This window comes from Drosophila serrata, unplaced genomic scaffold (assembly GCF_035046125.1).
Source record: "Drosophila serrata isolate PLE 108 unplaced genomic scaffold, ASM3504612v1 contig_302, whole genome shotgun sequence".
In the NCBI taxonomy this organism is placed as follows: domain Eukaryota; kingdom Metazoa; phylum Arthropoda; class Insecta; order Diptera; family Drosophilidae; genus Drosophila; species Drosophila serrata.
Genome location: NW_028257200.1, coordinates 1,376,732 through 1,398,905, shown reverse-complemented (window position 1 = coordinate 1,398,905; position 22,174 = coordinate 1,376,732). Strand labels below are relative to the sequence as shown.

The 22,174-nt window shown below is 37.7% G+C and overlaps 5 protein-coding genes across 10 annotated transcripts; 2 read left to right on the top strand and 3 right to left on the bottom strand.

Annotated features, from left to right (window-relative positions):
* The first annotated feature begins 230 nt into the window (after positions 1-230).
* On the top strand, positions 231-7,951 carry LOC110181421 (protein rolling stone). Of its 5 annotated transcripts, none has more exons than XM_086837279.1 (7): positions 243-320; positions 1,366-1,520; positions 5,495-5,769; positions 6,791-7,016; positions 7,087-7,206; positions 7,265-7,448; positions 7,508-7,951. In XM_086837279.1, the coding sequence occupies exons 3-7, from the start codon at positions 5,668-5,670 to the stop codon at positions 7,827-7,829; spliced, it is 954 nt and encodes a 317-aa protein (XP_086693405.1). In that variant the 5' UTR covers positions 243-320; positions 1,366-1,520; positions 5,495-5,667; the 3' UTR covers positions 7,830-7,951. The 5 variants fall into 5 exon arrangements, with proteins under 5 accessions (XP_086693407.1, XP_086693405.1, XP_086693406.1 ...); XM_086837280.1 differs by having other exon boundaries at positions 247-342; XM_020949163.2 differs by having other exon boundaries at positions 247-399.
* On the bottom strand, positions 4,177-4,999 carry LOC110181444 (sex-regulated protein janus-B). The gene is made up of 3 exons (XM_020949188.2): positions 4,807-4,999; positions 4,580-4,744; positions 4,177-4,511 (listed from the first exon to the last, which is right to left on the bottom strand). Exons 1-3 carry the CDS (start codon positions 4,856-4,858, stop codon positions 4,288-4,290), a joined length of 441 nt encoding a protein of 146 aa, XP_020804847.2. The 5' UTR covers positions 4,859-4,999; the 3' UTR covers positions 4,177-4,287.
* A 2,825-nt stretch (positions 7,952-10,776) lies between the features above and the next one.
* LOC110181446 (uncharacterized) lies at positions 10,777-17,435 on the top strand. Of its 2 annotated transcripts, XM_086837396.1 has the most exons (9): positions 10,777-11,279; positions 13,214-13,525; positions 14,839-14,981; positions 15,412-15,594; positions 15,680-15,788; positions 15,879-16,182; positions 16,244-16,460; positions 16,528-16,692; positions 16,750-17,435. In XM_086837396.1, the coding sequence occupies exons 1-9, from the start codon at positions 11,258-11,260 to the stop codon at positions 17,143-17,145; spliced, it is 1,851 nt and encodes a 616-aa protein (XP_086693522.1). In that variant the 5' UTR covers positions 10,777-11,257; the 3' UTR covers positions 17,146-17,435. The 2 variants fall into 2 exon arrangements, with proteins under 2 accessions (XP_086693522.1, XP_086693521.1); XM_086837395.1 differs by having other exon boundaries at positions 15,680-16,182.
* A 107-nt stretch (positions 17,436-17,542) lies between these two features.
* On the bottom strand, positions 17,543-19,914 carry LOC110181412 (uncharacterized). Its single transcript, XM_020949150.2, has 2 exons — positions 19,214-19,914; positions 17,543-19,152 (listed from the first exon to the last, which is right to left on the bottom strand). Exons 1-2 carry the CDS (start codon positions 19,903-19,905, stop codon positions 17,640-17,642), a joined length of 2,205 nt encoding a protein of 734 aa, XP_020804809.2. The 5' UTR covers positions 19,906-19,914; the 3' UTR covers positions 17,543-17,639.
* Positions 19,899-22,080, bottom strand: LOC110181411 (uncharacterized). Its single transcript, XM_020949148.2, has 2 exons — positions 21,516-22,080; positions 19,899-21,463 (listed from the first exon to the last, which is right to left on the bottom strand). Exons 1-2 carry the CDS (start codon positions 21,941-21,943, stop codon positions 19,960-19,962), a joined length of 1,932 nt encoding a protein of 643 aa, XP_020804807.2. The 5' UTR covers positions 21,944-22,080; the 3' UTR covers positions 19,899-19,959.
* Between the last annotated feature and the right edge of the window lie 94 nt (positions 22,081-22,174).

Below are 22,174 nucleotides of genomic sequence, written 5' to 3'. Positions count from 1 at the left end.
CCAAAAGTGGTTGTATTAAGCAAAGGAAAATTTGGAATTATAAATTAAATTATTATGCCAGGGTAATTGGTGAAGTATTACGATTAAGACTAAAATGTTTCTATATTTTGTTTAATATTACCATTAATTCCCACAAAATTCGATATCATACATAGTTCGTAGTTAAAGGTGTATTCGTAACTATTTTCTTACCACGTTAAGCTGTATTCGAAGTCGGCAGCAAAGTCACTCCACCGCAGAAGCCACGATCATTCGCAGTACGTGCTTCGTTATGAGAAGTCGTGATTTCAGCTTCGCTCTCTGCAAGCCTTAATCGCTCGGTGCGTGTCTCTCTTCACTTTAGTTAGTAGTATTTATTTATAAAGTTGTTGCTGCCTGCTGGGATGTTCTTGTGCATCGGTGCGTGAATGCAAAGTATTGTTTGTTGTTGCTGGCAGACAAACAAAACCAAAAACAATACAACACAAAAAAAAAAAAATTGCAAGGCACAGCAAACAAACTCGAAACCAACTAGATACCGTTATGCAAAGTTTTTGTTGTTGTTGCCGTTGCTGTGGTGACCCAAATAGAAATTACCACCGGGCCAAAAAATACATAAAAGACAATCCAGACCAAGCCGAGCGGCGTTTATAATTCCAAACAATAAATACATACAAAAGCCATTTGGCAATCTTTCAAAATGTGAATGAATGAGTGATGAATGAAGTGAATTTTTAACAGAACATAAAATTTCAAAAATACCTAATAAATTAAGGAAACTTTTAATAGTGAAGCAATATCAGCAATAGTAATTTCTTTTCGGTTTAAAAGTTATACGATTCTTCAGAAGTGTAAAAATTCTCTTTACAAACTTGTTAAACTAGCAAAAAAAATTCCCACCTTGACAATATTTGCATGCGAAATCAATTTGAATCTCTAAGCCAATGTTTACTTAAATAGATTTTGCAACACGAACTTGCTTAATATTAATGTGACTAGTTAATTTGCAAACAAAAGGTTTACAAGTAGATAGAATAAATATTTATTAATATCTCTCAATCCATGTTTATTTATTATTCTAATGAAAATCTAGGGAGAATATTTTTTTACTGTACATATTCAGTCATTAGTTAGGTTTTATTTATTCTCTTGTATTATTCTTATTTCACTTTCTTGGGATAGACGTCATTCGATTTATTTTAAAAGTTTTTTTGAAGGCCTTGCCAAAAATTTTAAATACTGAATAAAAGGTATACTTCCTTTGGGAATTCATGCAAATTTAGGTTCTTGTATGTGCATACATTACACTTGAGTCTCTATTTCGTATGACTTTAGCTTTGCATATATATTGGCTCATTGGATTTAACGTTACGCTTGAAATTTTAGGCACGTCCCCAGAAAGCGTTAATGAAAAAGCTAACTAAGTGAACGATTATAAGTTTCCTGTTTCACCAACAACAACAACAACAACAACGATTCCAAGGAGCCTCAATTTCGATTCAACCAAAACGTTATTCATACTCGACTGCAATTAGTTGAAGGTGAGCCTATGCCATGTAAAGTGTGCAAAAAGTGGGTTTGAATACACATAAAATCATTAGTGTTATCTAATTAACCGGCATTTATTAGCAAAACTAGTTAGTTGGCATTTTTTCTGCGGTTTGCTTGGCTTACGAATGAATAAACTGTGGTGTTAAGAATTGGACCACTTCGTTTTTGTTTATAGTATTTTGAGTGTTTATATAATCATTAACACTTTTTAAATTTGCTAATTTCCGCTTACTGATCAATGATCATATTCGTTAATTAAATATTGACACCTTCTATACAAAAACTGACCTTGTTCAAGCAATAATTTTATAATAGAAAATAAAATTTAAGCACACTTTATATGTACTTAATTTTATTCTTTTATTTCTTTATATAGGGTTTAAGTACTTAATTGCGAAGGCAGTTGTAGTACGAATTTATCAACTTAATAACAGATAAATGTATATACTACATTCCAGCCAAAACAAGCCTATCTTTATAGCAATTTTCCCATCAATTAACGTATTATGACCAACTAGAATCAATCAATTGGCTAATTACCATCTGCAAGTGGTTTATTAAGAAATCTTAAGAATTTTTATGACAATATTTGATTGGTGTTTGGCTGAAACCACTTAAACTTCCACTTGAAAATCATAAGAAAGTTTTGTTGTGGCTACGCTTTTGTCATTAACATAAGAAATGCTGCCAATGGCGTTGAACTCTTGATTTCACTTTCTATTAGAGTGATTGAAAAGATTGTGAATTAATAGGACCGATCGAATGGCTAACGTGACTTTTCTAATCGTCAAGGGGGGATATTGATAATATTGGAATCTAAAGATCGGCTCTTGGACTTGCCATTCACCCGAGCTGTTTGACTGCATTCGAGACGAAAAATTATTTACACAGCTTGTAAAGGTCAACGAGTTTTTTGTTGTTTTTTGTGGTACAACTTCAAGAGCCATAAACCTATATATTATTTGGCTACAGTGCGTTTCACAACTATGGGACTGTCTTTGCCAAATGAGTGAGATAAGTTAAATGATTTTATTTTGCATTAAAAATGAGACAATGAGGCAGGTAATATCTTACAGATAATATCTTGTAAAAGCTTGTCATTCAAGTCTTGAAATCTAACTAAAATTCCTTTTTGATATACCTTTTCGAAACGCACCGTAAACATATGTTTAATGCGGGTTTCTCTTCTCTTTTGTTGACGAAAATGTAGCACAGGCGACAGCCAAAAAAGCGTGTAAATAAAAGAGACTCGGAATTGTCTTGGCCACCAAAATACATAGATGGTTTAGAGTTGTTTAAACTGAATGGGCCACCTGCCTGGTTTGCTCGCTGAAAAGTTTCATTAGCGTGTTGTTCGTGCAAGTTCAGGGACATTGAACATCGCACTCGAAAATGTTTATATCAGAGTATGGCTCTGGCAAAGTAATTATAACTTGGGCCCGGTGTTTGTATAACCGCGAATATGATGACTATATTGAAGTCAGGGTCTAAAGTTTCCAATGGAACAGCTGTTGCTAATAGCAATTGTTATGAATTAACAGATCGTATTGCACTTTTTGGTGTTAACAAACAAAATGTCCAATTTGATTACTTAAGAATAGTAATATAACTATGTATTTTTACATATTCTTATATATATTTTATATAAGATTCTCAAGAAATATCGTACGTCTTTTGATTTCATATTCTGTATTCGAATTTGCCTCTAAGTTCGACCTCATTTGTATTATTTCTGGCCAGGTTTATATCTTTGTTGTGAAGTTTTTCTCTGTTACCCCATGGTCGTCATATCTAATCAGGAACGACGATTGCATTCAAGGTAATATAGTCACAACAATAAAGTTGTTTATACGTTGTTTTTTCTCTCATCAGAGCGTATCATGCAGATTGTTGTAAAATTCGCCACAGAGCTTAAGTACTTTGCTCATTACTCAGCTCTTTTGGCGACCGACCTACACCCCAATAGGCCAAGCCAGGGTTCTGTTTTTGTTCGACCTTAGTAGACTAGTAGTTAATTAATACATTTTTATTGCGCAAGTTAATATTTTTATTTGTTGCAATTAATGGACGAGCAATGCCAGAGAATCCGCAGTAAAAATAATAGAGGGTTTCTCTCTTCCCTGCTGAAGCGAATAATTATTCACTGACTACTGCATGATAATAGAGCGCTCAACGAAGCGCATTAACTATCTGGTAAATTGATCCATAAATGATGGCACCCCGACTGCCATAGTAGCTCTACATATATGTAATTATATGAATAGTCATACAATAGTGGCATTACTAGCGCGATTAAGCAGACAACTAGGCTTAGTTCGTCTGGTTTTGCAATTTGGTTTCGCACTTTGCACATAAGTTACTAACCTGTGTCTGTGTCTGGGTCAAGACAGAGGGGTTGCGCATGGCCAGTCCTGAAAGAAAAAATAGTAAAGTTTAGTAATAGTTATAGTATATATATAGTTTATAGTTACTAAAGTCCATTGGTTAAAATTTCAGAAAGGGGAACTTTTAGACTAGTTTTTATCAAATGAACAATTATCATATAAGAATGCTTATTAAATCATACCTAAAATTGACAAAAGCTTCAGGTTTAAAGTCAGGTTTATGCCATTTCAAAGAACAAAATCCCCCGAACTCATTATAAACTTTCAATTTCTTTGCAATTTATTCATCCAACTGTAATTTTAACCATTTACTTGAATTATTTCAACGCGGTCTAAACATTTCCCAAATGAATATTGAGAGAAAAGAACGAAATTAGGACTCCATGTCGCCAGATTCTGCATCGATCTTATGACCCTCATACATTTTCTGCAAGAGTTCCTTGGCAGACTCATGATTGGCCTTGCCCAGGGCCTGGGATTTTCCATATAACTTGATGTATTTCTTCTGCTCGTCGTGAACTAAGAAACCCCCGCCAAGACCTTGGGTGCACAAGCCCTGCTGTTCGGCCTCATCTTTCAATGCATCATAAACGTCAACTGAATAGAAGATTTAGTATAAGTTTAATCAAGGACTAAAGACTCTCTCTGAATAGAAGCCAACTTACGGTGATACTTGGCTTTGGAGTCACTGCGGATCACCTCCTTGGCATTGCCCATTTCTCCGTGAATGTAAACTTTGGCCATCATGTACTTGGATTTACCAGTTTGAATCTTGGCAACAGGAAACTTGACTAGATTTCTAACTGGCTTCTCGCAATAAGGACGAACCACTGTCCAAGGGAATGCCCAGATATAATACTATATATTAACTTTACTAAACTCTTTTACTCACCACAAGCTAATGGTCGCCATACAGGCTTGAGGAATTTTCTAGCCAACTCCATTACAACACAGTATTTTTAGATTATTTTAATATTTCAGAAATATGACCTGTTTGTATATTGGCATTAAAAGATACTGAGAATGGTGAATGTGTGAAGGGAAGTAAAGCAATCGGTTGATGACTTTTAAAACAAGGGTTACTAAGATTCAAAAAATCTTGCCTACTTTGTTAAAAGGTTCTTTTTTTTAATTATTATTTAAGTAATGAAATATATTTTATGCAAAGAAAAGATAAAGAGACTGACAAACACATTTTAAACATTTAAAATTATATTTTAACCCAACTCCTGACGACTCTGATAAATTCCTCTTCCTGACAGAATGCTGATATATATATTTTATATATATATATATATATATATATATATATATATATATTTATTTATATATATTTTTTATATATAACATAAAAAATGATGTATTTTCCTTCATATCAAGACACTTTGTTATACTTCTTAGCCTCACAAATGCATTTCTAACACTCGAATATGATGCTCTAAGGTAAAATAAGATGTTATATTACCATGTTTCATTAACCAAATACTAAGAAAATGCTTATTTTCCTAATATTTAGTTTAACTTATAGCATTAAAGAGTTGTTAATCCGATACAATACATTTTCTCCCCAATTCTTTCAGATCTCAACACATTCTGGTTAATAAATAGCAGCGCGCAAAGAGAATGGCATCGCTGAAAACGCCTTTAATTGCATAACTGTTTGTTGGGAGAATCACAGTTTGCATGCATCGAGTGATTGCATAAGATATAACCACATTATTATAGACATTAATTGACAGCAAAAACCGTCAAGATGAGCAAACTCCAGGTGATCGTTCATCCCGTGAAGAAGGAGTTCCAGCGCAAAAGCTGTGGCTTCGACCACGACACACCCGATGACTTCGTCAAGTCACAGGTAAGGATTAAATTTAAATAGTTCGATGACAGTACAAATAATCTGCGTCCTTGGGGCCTATGACAGAAACGCCCAGTGTGGACACGCAACTGGGCAGGTGTTTATTTGGTTTCGTATTTGAGTTGCACTCGGGGCGCAGGTCAATGTACATGATGGGCATTTTAAAGTGTTTGGCCAGTGTCCGCATCGAGGTCAATAAGGTGTGCTTTGGCTAAGTGAGACCCCAAAAATGTCTAGTAACTGATTACTGTTTTAGGCAATACTTGTTTATAAATTCTCTTGAAAGATCTTTCAACATTTTTTTTTTAAATACATATTCTACTTGTTTATTTTCTGCATAAATATTTTGTGATTTTAAGTTTTAGTATTAAGAAGTTCCTCTGTTTTCTATCCCATCTGTGAAAAATGTCAATTGTCCCATAATACCCGACACCGAATCGAACCATCTTACAAATGGTAAGAGACAATGGGCGTTTGTCCATTTTGTATGGCTCTTACCTTGGGAATATTTAATAAACTCCTTCATTCACAGTATCAATAGAGAGAGGGTTACAAGGGATATATATGTATGTGGATATATATGACAGTACACTTTGACTTTTGTACACCGATTGCTCGTGCATTGTAAATTAAACTATTGAAATATGCATAAGCAGCAGGCCGTTACGAACTCTCTGGGGTCTGTCAAGAAATCATTACTTTAAACATGCGATTGCTGCAATCAATTTTAAGGCGACTTTAGTGTCTAGAAATAATCAAAACCCTGGAAATTATAGCTTAAAAGTACTCAAGTTCTTTAATACAATGAAACAACTGGAGAAACTAACTAAAAACTAGTTAAAGAACAATTAAATTGATTTTATTTTTTGTTTAATATACATATTGTGGAAATATTTAATAAAAATTATAGATTTCATATTAAAGTTTTGTTAAAGTGGTAATTTATGGTAGTTTTATAGTAGTAATTCCTTTTGAAAGAGCTTCAGAATTTTAAATGAGTTATTTTTAAAAACCTTTTCAGTGGCAAACATGCTCAAAGAGTATGGCTTATTTATTTTATCGCTGGTTCATGGCCCTGTTCTTTGTGATCGTTGTTATCACCTCAATGTGGCCAGAAGCAGATGATGAGAGCAGCTATTGGCTGTACTTCATCTACATGACCAACTGGGGCATATGGATGTGTATGCTGACGAATCTTTTGGGAGCGGTACTAGTCACCATTTGGCACTATCATCCAGAATCTGCCGGTAAGTTTGCACCTAACCATCTGGAAAATGCTCTTAAAACCTTATTTAAAACTTTATTTTTAACTTGCAGATAAACTCTTGAATATCAAGAGCTCCTTTAGCTATTTCCGAGTCTACTGGGGCATGCACATCATATCTCTGGTCTTATCTATTGTCATCACCATTATCTACTGGGGGATTCTGTACGATGGTGAGTAGTACTTGGAAGGTCATTGGTTTATATATCTGATTTTTTGTTTATTTTATAGCTAATGAAAATAACTTGGATGCCACAAATGTGCTCACTCACGCCTTTAATTCGATCTGCATGTTTATCGATCTGTGGATTGTGGCACATCCCATGAGGCTGTTGCACATATTTCTGCCAGTATTATTTGGCATTGTCTTTGCCATATTCTCGTACATTTATCACTTGTGCGGAGGCATTAACAAGTAAGTTTGCTTAATCTATTATCATTATCAGCAATATATTGTGAATTATTTGTTTAAAGGAAAGGAAAACCCTACATCTATCATGTGATTGATTGGAGTCAACCGGAGAGTTCCTTTGTCACAGTTGTGGGTGTGCTCATCCTGTCCTGTTTCATCTATGTCCTGCTCTTTGTATTCTTCAAACTACGATTATTCCTACATCGAAGATGTCGCAATGCCAACTTTGTTTTACCCACAAGCAGTGGAAAATCTGGACAGGATGAGAAAACCGGAAATGGAATACAGCATTCGCCCTCACGCATTTCCATGGTGCTAGGCAACTTTGCCGGATACGAGAACCAGGCTTACTCCGCCAGTGGAGAGGTGTCCAACAAGAGCTAGACCTTAGTTAGACCTTAACAATTAGTCACAATTTCAACTGTAGGATTATGACCAGTGATATTATATTTTATTGATTCGAGTTAAGTGAATAAATTCGTTCTGTGGAATGCTTTGAAGGTAAAGCGAGAGTACCCAAACTTCTTCATCAGTGATGCGAGTGTCCTTACGGCGAATCAATATTTATACTCAAACAGAAGAAAACAACTTTCGGAACTTTCGAACACAATCATCAAAAATTCAGACAGTTAAAAGTTCAAAGAGGACAACAGCCTTCGATGTATTTTTTACTTCTATTTGATTGACACGCCCGCCTTTGGGAACTTTACAGTTGATAATTAATAATTGATAACTTTCACATTAGGATGTACTAAAGTCCCCAAATGCACTAAGAAAAATACAGGTAACGACAAGTATGAGATTTGTAAATATTTTACTCAAGCCGATAATCACAATCGAATGGCTATATTAACCCAAATAGGACCTGAAGGACGGACCATTAACCTCTGAGGGCACGTTTAATTCCAACACCAGGAAACCTATTTATAAATGCTGAAGAGTGTCCGAGGAGATTTGATTGGGACTGGTTTTTATTTAAATATAGATTTGGAGAAGAAAAACTACTTATCCTTTCCCTTAAGTTATCATATTATAATAATTAATAAAACCAAGATTTATATTTAAAGTCCAAAGGCAACCCTCTATTCTTCTTCATGTTTTTCATTTAGCATTTTTTACTTCCATTATTATAGGTTATAATATTCCTATTGTGCCATTGAATGTTATGTTTTTTAATTCCATAGACCTCATCCTTTATTTCACAGGGGTTTCCTCAAGTATATACGCTTATCGAAGGTTATTCATTGCCCTTAGCACAATTAAATGATTAATTTCTATGATTTTTTAAATTAGAGGTTGTCATCTCTTCCCCATCTTTGGCGCGGCAGCTTTCGTCGCCAACAAAAGCGGCCCCTTAGCCTTAATCACATATGTTTGGCTCGAATTGCTTAACCCTAAGTTGACCGCACCCGTCTGCAGTTGTGTACACATGTTGGCCAAAACGCGTAGCCTTAATTAAGTTTGAAAAGGCATTTAATAACCAAAGGACCCGCCCAATAGCCCCAAGGACGAGCACGAGACACGAGCGAGTTGTTGGTCGAAGGATTTACTTTACGCATAAGTTGGAAATCCGGGTCCCAATGGACTGGATCGACCTGGTGTGGGGTGTCCTGGCCTGGTCTGGTCTGGTCTGGTGTGGGTGTCAATGTCAATCGCTGGTTTCAGTTCGATTCGGCAGTTGTTATCCTTGTTGTTGCGGCCGCCGTCCTTGTGTCGACGGCACATGACATGTCACAAATTCCAACAAATTAGGCGTCGCATCTGTGGTTGTCCACGGATCGATATGAGACCAATTTGATCGATATGAAGTTTCCTTGAGCTTTGAACTTCTTTCGATGTCCTTGCCGGGCCTAATCAACCTGTCCCCTGCTATCCCAGAGTGTCCAATGCCCCATTACGAAGCTCAAACTTCAAAAAAAAAAAAATAGAAAGAGAAAACTAAACCAATTGAATTTTAATTGAACACATTTTGAAAATTTTGACAGCTGTCTACGCTCCGGGGAATTACCCATCGTCCACCAGTAAAATAAATAATTTAGGCCAATTAAGAGTGTGAAATATTAATTGAATGAATGCTCACCCACGGCCCAGTGTTCCAGTTCCCATTGATTGCTCGGGAAATCCTACATATCACGTAATCACTCCACCGAATCCTTCTTTCCCACGGGATTTTTCAATTTAGAACCCATTTGCCATTGTGCGGCGCTATGATTGCGCAATTTTGCTGCCATCAAGCACATGAAATCGCTTCACAATGGACACGTATCATACTATACAGCAGACTCATGATAGCTGAACACTTTTCCAGTAAAACAAAGGATATGCATTTAGATTCGATTTACTTGAATAATTATTTCTTTGAGAAATTACTTTAAGCATTATATTTTATACAACATTTTGTATGTAGCTTTCTGAATTGATGCTTCATTTCTTTACTTTACCTTACTAAAGTGCAGGTTTAAGAACTTTTTATTAATAAAATATGCTTTACTCTTATGACACCTTGGTTTAAGGGATAATGATTCTCTTATATATTATAGAAGCAAATTAAAGTGGCCTTTTATGTTTATCCCCTTTTGAAAACAATAACCATTTAATATAGAAAATAATCTGTACTTATGGATAATTGTAATCATACATTTTGTTATCAAATTTTGTATGTTTCGTATAAGATAATTTTGCATAAAATGTTTTGAAATATTTTCGATTCTATTTCCACATAATTTTATTGGTAATAATTCAATAGTATTTCTGATACTTGTGACTATTTTTTCGCCCTCACTGATTTCTATTAGTTACCTTTCAACTTGAACAGCTGCAAGTCAGAGGCTTTATTTACACCTATGAAAACAAAAAACAAAACAAAAAACCTGAAATGACAACAACAATCAACATAGGCGACAGGATACCACCAGCACGACAGGACACTAGACATGGAATGTGTTTTAAAGAGCTGGTTGGAAGCCGCATGTGTGTGAGAAACGCACTGCTGGGGCACACCAGGACACAGGACTCAGGATACCGCCACTTTGTTTGGAGCGCATAAACAAATGGCGGCCCATGAATGACACGGACATGTGCGATGGTCTTGGGTTTGAGATTTGGTGGTGAAACACTCCAAGGATGTATGAAGCTAAAGCCGTGCGTGAAACTTCCAGCGAGCACAGTGAACCCACCCGCGAGCCACTGGAATCGCATGTGGTGGCCAGGAAAACTGCTGGAACTCATAAACTATTCATTAATTGGAAACGCGCGCCGGGCAACGGGCAAAGTGACCAGGTGAATCGGCTCGGCGAGGTAAAAACCGAGTCACTTGTCAATTTCGAAACTCAGTTTCGTTTCGGACGCTCATCGAGGCGTACCTGGTCCCCGGTTTGTTGAACTCGCGGAAATCAGAACAAAAAAGGATTCAAATCGAAAATCAGAAGTTCAAACATAAAAAAAACCGGCAACGTCATGCAGTTTGTTGTGGTGCGTGTTGCCGACGATAAAACGCGAGAACAAGTATCCCAGAGATACCAATAATAAATGTACACAAATTTATAATATACATATAGAAAACATAGGAATATTTTCCGCTCTAAAGCCATGGAAGGACTCGGTTGCAGCGTGCAAATCATTTGTGGAATTTCACCGATTTTCGGTTAGAACCTTCTCGGAAAAGCTCAATATATATATACTATATATATATATATATATAATTTTTTAATCACAATACTCTTATTGGTGTGCAAGTGAAAAGTGCACGCGGGCGGGCGCGTTTGGGAAAACACAATTGCGAAAATTCAGCTATACTGGCCACCGAATGGATAATGGGTATTTGTTTAGACACAGGTGAGTAATGTTTCCCATTCGGGAGATCTATTAACAGAGATTAGCAATGCCTCTCGACGGCCAAAAGATAACACAAAAAGAACCCTAATGAGTAGCAGTCCGAACACGCCAAGGGGGACTACTTGTAATACAGAACTTTTCATTAGTTTTTTGTGTCAATGAATTTTAGATGAAGAACCTAAAACATTATATTATATTATAGTTATATTTCTTATTCCCTGTTTTTTGTAGCATAGTTCTCAGCTGAGACTTGTGGTTAATCGCACATTGTACTGCATACTTTTTTGGGTAAAGGCAAAACTATTGTTTGATTTTAAATTAGTATTGAAATATGTAAACAAAAAATATCATACACTTATTTGTGAAAATGGGAATACATATTAAATTTATCTAGTTGGTTTTTAAATATTATAATCATTAAACAGTTCATGGGCATTCTTTTATTAAGGCTTTAAAATAACAAAAAGAAAATTCTAAAACTGTGATTCTCCTTCATTAATCATTGTCATTTCCAAATCAAATAAATTCCTTTAAAGCCTGATTTAACTTTTAAAAGATTGCTGTCTTCAAAATTAAACTATAAATAACCCTTTCCCTTAGCTAATTAATTCTCGGTGACATATTCAATTGTCTACAATTCAAAGGACAGTTGAAATTGAAATTACAGCAATCAGTTGCCTCGAATTTCTTTGACAAAACGATTTTTCAATATATATATATTCGTTTTATATATAAGTATGTTTTACCAAACATATTAACGGATATTATAGCAAAATAGAGACCTTGCTCAACGCTATAATTTGTATCGGAACTTGGGCTCGTTGTCCACCAAGGCTGCCCGGTCCTTGGACATGTACGTTGACCACCAAAGCCAGTCACACATTACACATAAATCCTGAAAATGCGCGTCACTCACAAAAAAACAAAAGGAAAACGAGTTTCCACTGAGTGGAAATGGGAAACCCCGCGCCGGAAAGGGACAGCAACAATAACAAAACATGTCAATTAAATAAAACTGCAGAAAAATCAATAAAAATGTCACAGAACCGACCGGTTAGAGGGGCACAAGAAGAATGAAATTACCCAAGGGGGGTGCAACTAATAGGAGCTGGGGGGGGGGTGCACATATCGAAAGCTATATAGCAGCTGATTTTCCATGAATGAATTCAGCGGTGACGCCATACTAAACTAGACACGGTTGCCATACAATTAAATAATTGTTTAACATGTTTTAATGATGTGTTTCGCGATTTACTTCGCTTTCTTCGCTCCCACGTTGAGTGTGTGTGCTTCTGGCACTAATTTCCTATTCCTGGCAAATTGCTTCCGCCTCTCTCACTGAAGGCTAATGGCTAATGTCGACTTGGCACGTTACCCCGGGATTCCTCGCACTAACTTGCCAACACATCCGGTTTCCGGTCGAGTAATGGCGGCAACGTAGGAGCAGGGTCAACTGTTGCTTTTGCACACAAAAACAAGGACTTCATTTTGAAAAAGGAAATAAAAGGAGAATTATAATTTTTTATAATTTCTATGGTACCTTAAATATGTATATTAAGACTTATGTTGATATGCAACAGGAACTTTTGTCAATCCTTTCCTCTCAAAAATCAGTAGTTAATTATTAAGACTTTTATTAAGACAGTAAAAAACATGGAATATAAAATCTCCGCAATATCTTTTAAGCCCTGAAAGAACCCTTTGGTAATATGGGTATATATAAAACGATACAGGAACATGAATTTAAATTAAATTCAATTTTTTTTAATATATTTAAACTATAAATCTTACAAAAGAAGGGCAAACATTTGAATATCTTGGAGAAGGTTAAAAGGTAACTACACTTAACCCAGAATGCTTGTTATTATGAAATTTAACATTCAAAAACTTGAATAATTATTTATTTTTAATGAATATTATTTAATATTCTATAGATGCCAGCGCGGCACAAGATACCGGCGAACAAGGCAACGATTGGAGTCATACACGGAATCGGAATGCCCAAAATGCTGGCGACTTGGAGGCCGCCACGGCGGCGGGAAGATTGGGTTCTGCCAATGTCGGCGCTATCGATATGCAAAATGCTGGAAAAATCAAATTCGATCCGCCCAAAGTGCCAGTGATATTTGTTTTAGGCGGCCCAGGTAGTGGCAAGGTCACCCATTGCGATACATTCATGCAGGAGAGACGCGGAGTAACGCACATCAATATGATGGATCTGCTGCAGCAATATGCAATGGGAAATGGTATGGTTTCTATAATTTTCTTTGGGAAGAATCTTATCTAACTACCAGAATATATAGTATGGTATAAAATATCAAGAGAACGCTTAAGAATTTTCAAGGAAAAGTATTTTCTAGGGTCTGAATTGAATGTTTTTAACAAGAAGCTATGTTCTGTTGGTAGCATCAAAAGATGTTTATAATACATACTTAAATAAATACTAATCGATTTGGCTCATATAAATTTTCTCTCAGAAAGAGCTTATAGCGATTTTTAGGAAATTTTAAGATAAACCCTAAACATATTTAAGCCCTTACACATATTTGATTTCATTGTGATAATATATATAAAAATAATATAATATTATATAGATATTTATATTATTTAAAACAAGAAAAGGAAACAACTTTGGAATGTCAAAGCTTATATACAATTGCAGTTTGCAATTGAATTATAGAATCGAATCGAAACTTGAACATAAAGCTTAAAATATTTTTATCAATCTTTATCGATATATTGGACAATTTTTCCAACAATTCAAAATTGAAAAAACTCATAACTCAGACAAAAATCATGTATTTTAATTCGGAAAGCTTTTGTTAGGTTATTAAATCTGCATACTTAATTTAGAATTTAAGAAAATTAAAAATTTGGACAATTTCAACGATTTAATAGAGCGTTATATTAAATGTTGAAAATATTGGAGAATTTTTTTGAAAAAAAATGTTTTTTTCTGAGATATCTAGATCAACTCGGCTTTTGATGCTGATTAAGAATATATATGATTTATGGGGTCGGAAATGACTTCTTAACTACTTTGCAAGCTTCTGACTAAAATTATAATACCTTGAAAGGGTATAAAAATATATATTTTTTAATACTTCTAGTGGGTTCTTCTGCATGGATTATAAATTATATAACGAAGTACTTTGATATAGTTTTTTTTTTGGTCCAGGATAATTTTAAAATTCTAATTGTAACATAGAAAAATAGAACAAAACCCGGAACCCATAACTAGGATAAAACCCTGATTCTCCAGATCCAGATCAAGATTTCTTCCTTTACCTTGCATTCTTCATTCAACTAAGTTGTCTTAAAGATAGTTTTCTTCTCTGCTATCACAAATATTTAAAATATAAATAAATTAAGCAGAAGATAAACTAGGCTAGGTCCTTCTGCCTACTTACGGGCTTTTACAACCTCCTTGTTGTACATATAATATAAATATAATCAATCAATATTGTAAGTACTTATACAACAATGAAGTATATAAGAGCTACTTAATTTGGAATAATTATTTATTGGCTAATAATAAAATTCCGAAATATCCTTTCAGACATGCAGGACTTTTCGCAACTATCGTCGAAAACAGTCACCGAGGTGCTGATGTTGGAAATGAAAATGGCTCCAGCTGCCAAAGCATACCTGATATCGGGATATCCACGTTCAATGCGCGACGTTGTCGAGTATTCGGAGAAGGTAGTTTTTCCTTTCTTTCCACTTGCCCAACCAATTTGCGCTGTCTTTCCCCCTCAGTCCTGAGAGTCCTTTCATTTGTTACGAAGCCATTTTTTGTTGCCGCACACTTTATTTACCCAGTAAATTGCTGCTGAGCTATTTGAACTAATTAACTGGCAAATGGGTCGCCATCGGTGTGTTTGTTTGGCCATAATTCCCATGGATTTACAGCCAAGGAAGCCCACATTCACTGTCTGTTACATATTCGAGTGCTAATTGGACAGAGTTGGTACTTGGGGAGTACCAAGTACTAAGTCACGTACACAAGGCGTTATAACTATAGCATATTGGTCTATAATTGCAAAAGTAGGACAATTCTGAGGGAAGCAACTCGTTAAAGTACATAAAAATTAATCTCTTCTATGATTTGTTTCTATTCTTCCACTCTTAGATACAAGTCGTGAATGGCGTGATTCTAATATCCTGGCGTCAATCGGTTCTACAGAAACAAATCGATTATGGGGCCAAATTAGGTCATGTAGTACTCTCCTTAGCCAAAATGGAATTGGAAAATTTCTTTAAAAATGTGATGCCAGTCGCTGATTATTTTGATCAAAGTGACATGCTGTTGGCCGTAAGTAAAACCACATTTAATAATCATAAATACTTATCAACCATGAAGTGAAGAAAATTAAGATTTTCCACACATTTTCCTCTAGGTTAATGGCGAGCGTGCTCCCACAGAGGTGTACAAAGACTTTCGCACCGCTGTCCTCGACATACTCAGCACCCTTGAGAACCAAGAGGCGGTGATGAACGGAGTAACAGGTATGGGCAGAGGGGTGCATGACATACCCGGCAGTATTGTTAGCGTTGACACCGCTCCAAGTCAAGCCCAACAAGCGACTCAAATTGCAGAAGGCAGAGCCACCAATGACACCACCACAGACACCGATACCACAGGCACCGTTCTGGCCAGGGATCTGGCCTTGGATCGAAGCGATGGTGGCCGAAATGTGGCGGTGGCTGCCTTAAAGATGGACACCCAGAGTGCGGACGATGATAGCGGAGTGGTGGTCACCAAGCAGCCAAAGCTACGTCCAGGTTCGGATGATTCTGAGGGTCTACCGCCCATTATCTGGGTAATTGGAGGTCCTGGCAGCAACAAGGCCACGCTGTGTCTCAAGGCCGTGGGTCTAAACCCTGGTTGGGCACACCTTAGGTGGGTTGAAATGGGATACTCCTTCTATATCCCTCTATATATATATAAATCGATCTTTCAGTGTGGGTCGCCTTTTGCGTAATATTACGGACTCAGCACCACGTGCCAATACCGAAAGCTACGCCGTTAAGGAGTCCTTGGCCGCCGGGGATATGGCGCCAGAGAAGTCCTTGAATCAATTACTGGAGACCAATCTGCGCCTGTTGCGGGATAGAACTGGAATCATCATAGATGGCTATCCCAGGAATTTGCAGCAAGTCAAGTACTTTGAGAATAAGGTAATCTCAATTAGTTTTTGACTAACTTTTACTTGAAATAATTAATAATATTATCTCTCTTTTACAGTACAAGCAACGCCCGCCCATTATCCTGCTCGATTGTTCCAAACTCCAACTGGGCAGAGGACGTATTGATGACACTGTGTCTTCATTCCGCCGTAGATTGGAGCTATTTCGTGAGCAGACGCTGCCCATGCTAAAGATCCTGGACACCAGCAATCGCTTGCAAATCGTGAGTAGTCATTTCAAGGCTTAGGTACATTGTATTTATAGAAATGTACATTCCCAGGTCGATGGCGATACGGATAGTCCTTCAGTGCAGCGTGAATTCGAGCGTCTTATTCGGAATCACATTCAACGGTTGCTGAATAAGAGCGATAATCCGGATGAGTCGGCTCCATTGGGTGATCAGATGATGCGCAATGAGCAGACCGATGCCATTCTCCATGACTTGGAGACCAATGTGCCTGGGGCAGTACCCACTATAAGTCATCATGTGAGCATGATGAATGGACACCTAAAAAACCGCGGAAGTGCCTTGGGAAGCGGCAAGCATCCCGCTCAGATGATGAACGGTCATGTTCCCGGTAGACCCGGAACCGGAAATGTTACCCAACCCGTGCCCGTTGATTTCCGGCATATGCTCGAAGAGGCCGAGCGATATCCGGTGGACTCGTACATGTAGAGTCCTGTTCTCATAATCAAGTTTTATAGTTTTATAATGGAACTAGGTGTAAGTGTATTGTTAATGCTGGTTTGTTGAGTTTTCATATTCGGTGCGAGGGACCAATAAGTTTCAAGAGTCCTGCTATACTAAGGGTTAGAAGAATTTAATTCTATATCATACTACACTAGAGATTTACACGCAAATCGGATTAGCCTAAGTGCGCTTTTATTGGAGGTTCCAATGCAATTGAAAGGTAGACATAAACTTTGAACGAATTCAATAAAAGCAGAGAGTCCAAATATACTCCATTAAGCTGCGTTTTTCTATACCAAATAAAGTGAAATTGTGTTTTTAAGGCATTCCTTTAAACAGAATATAACAGCGAAGGTATAATCTTATTTGCATTCTGTCCATGTTCATATAACCATTAATACTATCTTTTTATTTCAGGATAAGCAACTAAAGTATTAGGTTTTAAATTGAAATCACCAACCAATTTAATCTGCATAATATTATAATTTATACTTTATCCAAAATTCCATTTCTTCGTCCTTCTTTTCGGGATAACAGACGCAGAACTTTTTGGCAGTCCAGTCTTTTACGCACTCCCCTGTATTATAGTTATTGAGACTACTAACTTCCTTAAGATTTACATCGACCATTTTACCCAACTCAAGATTGAAGCGAATGGTGGACGTTAAGATCCTATTCAAGGGATATGTGCGAACCCGCAGGCGAAAGACCATTATGCCCCTCTTTGGGGACTCCACCTTATCCAGGATGTGCTCCACATAGTCCAGATCAGCAAGCTTCAACCGCTGGCAGTGTAAATTGTACCGATTCTTGAGCATCCAATAGTTGATATTGGAGACGAATGTCTTGGCCAAATGGTAAGAATTCATGTCGTTGGGTAGTACTCTGAACTCATTGCAGGCACACCAATGGAGACCGATGCAGGCCTCCTCACAGCTGCGATTAAAGGGCATCAAATGCAACAGGGACTGACTATTCCGGCAATTCATCAGAGAAACCATTTCCTTGGGTACTAAAGCCTTCAAATTGAGTATATGCCGAAGGGTATTATAAAGGTCAATGGGCGAGGTAAGGCGATTCCGGTTGTTGTGCAAGTTGCTAGCGAATTCCGGATAGGTTTCACGGAACCAAGGCGGCAGGTAAATGTGCAGCATGGGCAGTCTTTCTTCGAGATACCCATCAACCAGATCAATCAATTCACCCGACATTTGACCCTGGTCACTCAACAGGATCACAATTGAGCGCTCGAACACACGGTGCTCGCCCATTACCCGAAGATACTCCACTAACTTTTCATCAAGACTTGTGGGACCTTGACGATAGTCGTTGGTAAAGGTGGAACTCCAAAATACCCCAAATGCCGGCTGATCAAGGTCCTCGATTAATCGCTGCGCGAATTGCATGCAAAAATCATACAAATAAGAGAAGCTCAGGCGTCTTCCCAGGCAGAACTTCATCCCAAATCTAGTGACGCTAGCCATGGATTCACCAATGTCCTCTAATAGGGTACGGAGTTGATAGTCAGTGCGGAGTCCCGGAGGAACAGATAATTCTACGCTATCCTCCCCAAAGGCAGTTGTGTAGCCAGCGTCCTTGAATGCTTTCCATATCAAAGGAAATCGCTGTTCGCAGACTATATGCGACTTGGAGCCACCCAAAATGGCGCAGAGATTGGAGAACGCAATGTCCCCCATTTTGTTGTATCCCTCCATTTCGTACCAGCCTTCCTGCTTAACAAATTCGGCTGTCTTTGGCATACTGCGCTTGAAATTCATCCGCGAAATACTATCCAGTCCCAGGATTAACACACTTGGTTTTCTATTCAATGGATCCGACTCCACCCGCGCGCTCCTATAAGGCACCTGTACCAGGGGGAAGGCATCCTTTTGAATAGTTTTTGGGATAGTCAGAGCAACATGACACTCTGCAACAATGCCTCTGGGAGTCCAGTCAATGATGGCCTCATCTTGGAAGATCCTCCAGGGGGTATTCCTGAGAAATGTTTAATCATAATCGAAAAATATTCAAGAAGTAAAGGTCAAGCGACACTTACGTGTCATTTGAGACTTCTCTGTATTTGCAACTATACTTGCGTAGATTTGGTTTCAACTTTGCAATCATTGTTTTATCTACCTGCAACCGATATCGCAACAGCTTTTGATCGAATTTTAGTGAAAAGATGGGTTCTTCCTTGCTGCATTTATTCGACAGCGCAGGCTTAAGAATCGCAACTGCCTCGCTGGAGAAGGGATCCACATATGGCATCCTGCATTTGGAATTCAACACAAAGAAACGAGTTGCCGGTTTCCTTTTTCGCATTTTGCGCTGTATTTCGCTCAAAGAGCTCAAATCATCATCATCATCCTCATCATTTACTTCAGGTACATCAGACTGCACACTCAAAGTCTTTTCCGTGACCCTGTCCCTATCATTGTCTTCCAAGAGACGCTCACGAAAAATCCTTAAGCGTCTTTCCTGCGGAGATTCGGTCCTTGGTGTTGGTATCACTTCCTCACTGCTTTTATGTCTGACCACAGGAAGATCCTCAACGTCCACTTTCTTGGATCTCTTTGAGTTTTGAGCATAGTGATTGACCCATATAATGGCTAACAAGACAGCAAAGAACATAAATATATATCTCTTAAATTTTAATATAGACCTTCGTCTCATTGTGGGTTCCATATTCAAGAAAAATTCTATACTAAATAAATTCGACGGATAAGCAAAGGAACTCTGAGTTAACATACAATCAAATTTGATTTATAAATAAGCTATAAATTATATAAAAAAAAGCAAATATTAATGGAACTTGCGACAATTGCAGAATTTTCTTGCCATTTGATCTTTCATACAATTAGAGCGGCTGTCATAGGGACTGAGCCGGGTTAATGCATCCAATTGGATGGTCACAACATTGGAGTCATTGTTGCTTTGAAACATAGACCAAAACTTGATTCCATGCGGTTGGGTGATGAAAACCAGTCGAAATGTCTCAACTCGACCAGGAGAAGGTACTGCATTTCCCTCCGTATCAAAGTGCAACTGACGCTCCGCTTTCAGGACTTGATCCAACATCATTAGATAGCAATACCTGACAACATTCAGCTTATTCAAGTACTTGTTCATTCGATACACAGCCACCGAAGCTATTTGATCGATTGAGTGCTCAATGGGAACTCGGATGAAGGGCACACAGGCACACCAATTTGCAGGAATTGAGGCATCATCGCAATTGCGATCCTTGGGGAGTTTCTTTAGGATCGACTGACATGGATAAGTGGACTCCATGAACCATATACCCGGGCGAGTCTTTTCTACAATCTCTCGAATCCCTAAATACAGATCGCAATTGGAACTCAATCGATTCCGATTCAATTGCAGAGCCCTGACCTCCGATGGATATCTCTGCTGATACCAGCGGGGTAGATAAATGTGCAGCATGGACAGTCGCTCCTCCAGAAAGCCAGAGGGACGATCCACTAAAATCTTTTCCCTTGAACCACGATCACTGACCAGAATCACAATGGAACTTTCGAATAGCCCATACTCCTGGAACTCCTCCAGGTAACGTACAAATAGCTCGTCCAAGGTCCTGCCACCCCGAAAGTTGTTGTGGGTGAAACTACTTGTCCAGAACAAGCCAAAGATTGGAGTTGGTAGCTCAAAGACATATCGTTGAATCAGTTGCTTGGCAAAATCGAAGACGTAGCTAAAACTATATCTTCTACCCAGGCTAAGTCCCAATTGCTTAAAAACTTTCTCAACGATGACCAAGAAGGGACGCAAATAAAAGTCCAACGGAAGCGGCAAGGATTCCATACCGAGTTCTTCAAAATAATCGGAAGTCACATCCTCGGCATATGCTGTGAGATAACCAGCATTCCGAAAGTGTTTCCACAACTTTGTTAGTTCGTGAAGACAAGCTGGATTTCTGGGATCACACAAGAGTTTGTCTTTCCAAGGTTTGCCATCCGTAAGTATGGCCATCAAGTTACTCATTTTGTTGTCACCCACACCGTTGAATCCCTCCATTTCGAACCATCCTTCCTGGCGAACAAAATTGGAGGTGAATGGCATCGTCCTTTGGAAATTTATCCGCGACATGCTATCGATTCCAAAGATAAAAATACTGGGTTTCCTTTTGGCATAATTTTCCTCTTTGTGGTTCCTGGGATTTTGGATAAAGGAAAAGGCATCACATTGCATCACTTGGGAAGTGTTTGCCAAAGCATGACACTCGACAATAATACCCAGTAAGTGACTAGGCACTATCCAGTAAGGATTAAAGTTGATAGGCTTTGATCTGGAATAATATTATTACTATCTATTAAATTTTATATTAAAATTATCCTTACTCAGCAGAGGAGTTGCTCAGTCCTGGAATTAACTCAATGTAAGTGCAACCAAATGGGAAATAGCCTGCAAAATGCTTCTCAGCCAGGTCTTTATTAAAGTTTAGCCTATAAAGACTCCTGATACGATCGTACGAAACGCTAAATAAATCCGGTCCATCAGGACACGTCTCTATTTTCACTGGTTCCCAATCTAGGAGCTCTTTTGCAAATGGATCAACATATGGAATCTTGCACTGGGAACTCAGCACAAAGAATCCACCGGAAGGTCTACTTCTGACAATTGTGGCTGTATAGTTTCTGGGTTTCGGATGAAATTGAGTTACTTTTGTGGTTTCAATTGAATTGTTGGTCCTGTCCTTTGCCAGCAAAAACAGCAACGTGACAAGCACCAAACAAATGAAGAGTCTTCGATAATACATACGAAACATATTTATGTTTTCAACTTTTTCCGACAAAATTAGTTCAAATGAGGAAGGCACGTAAATATCCAAAAATGTAATATAAATATGATTGGAAAGTCAAAATATTGGAGAGTATTTTGATCTAATAAGATTCTAAAGTTTGTTTACATAACTAGATTTATAGTTATAAGTACAGAAAGTTCCTAACAACGAAGGCCAAACCTTACAGATTGAATTCTTAGAAGCAAATACAACTCA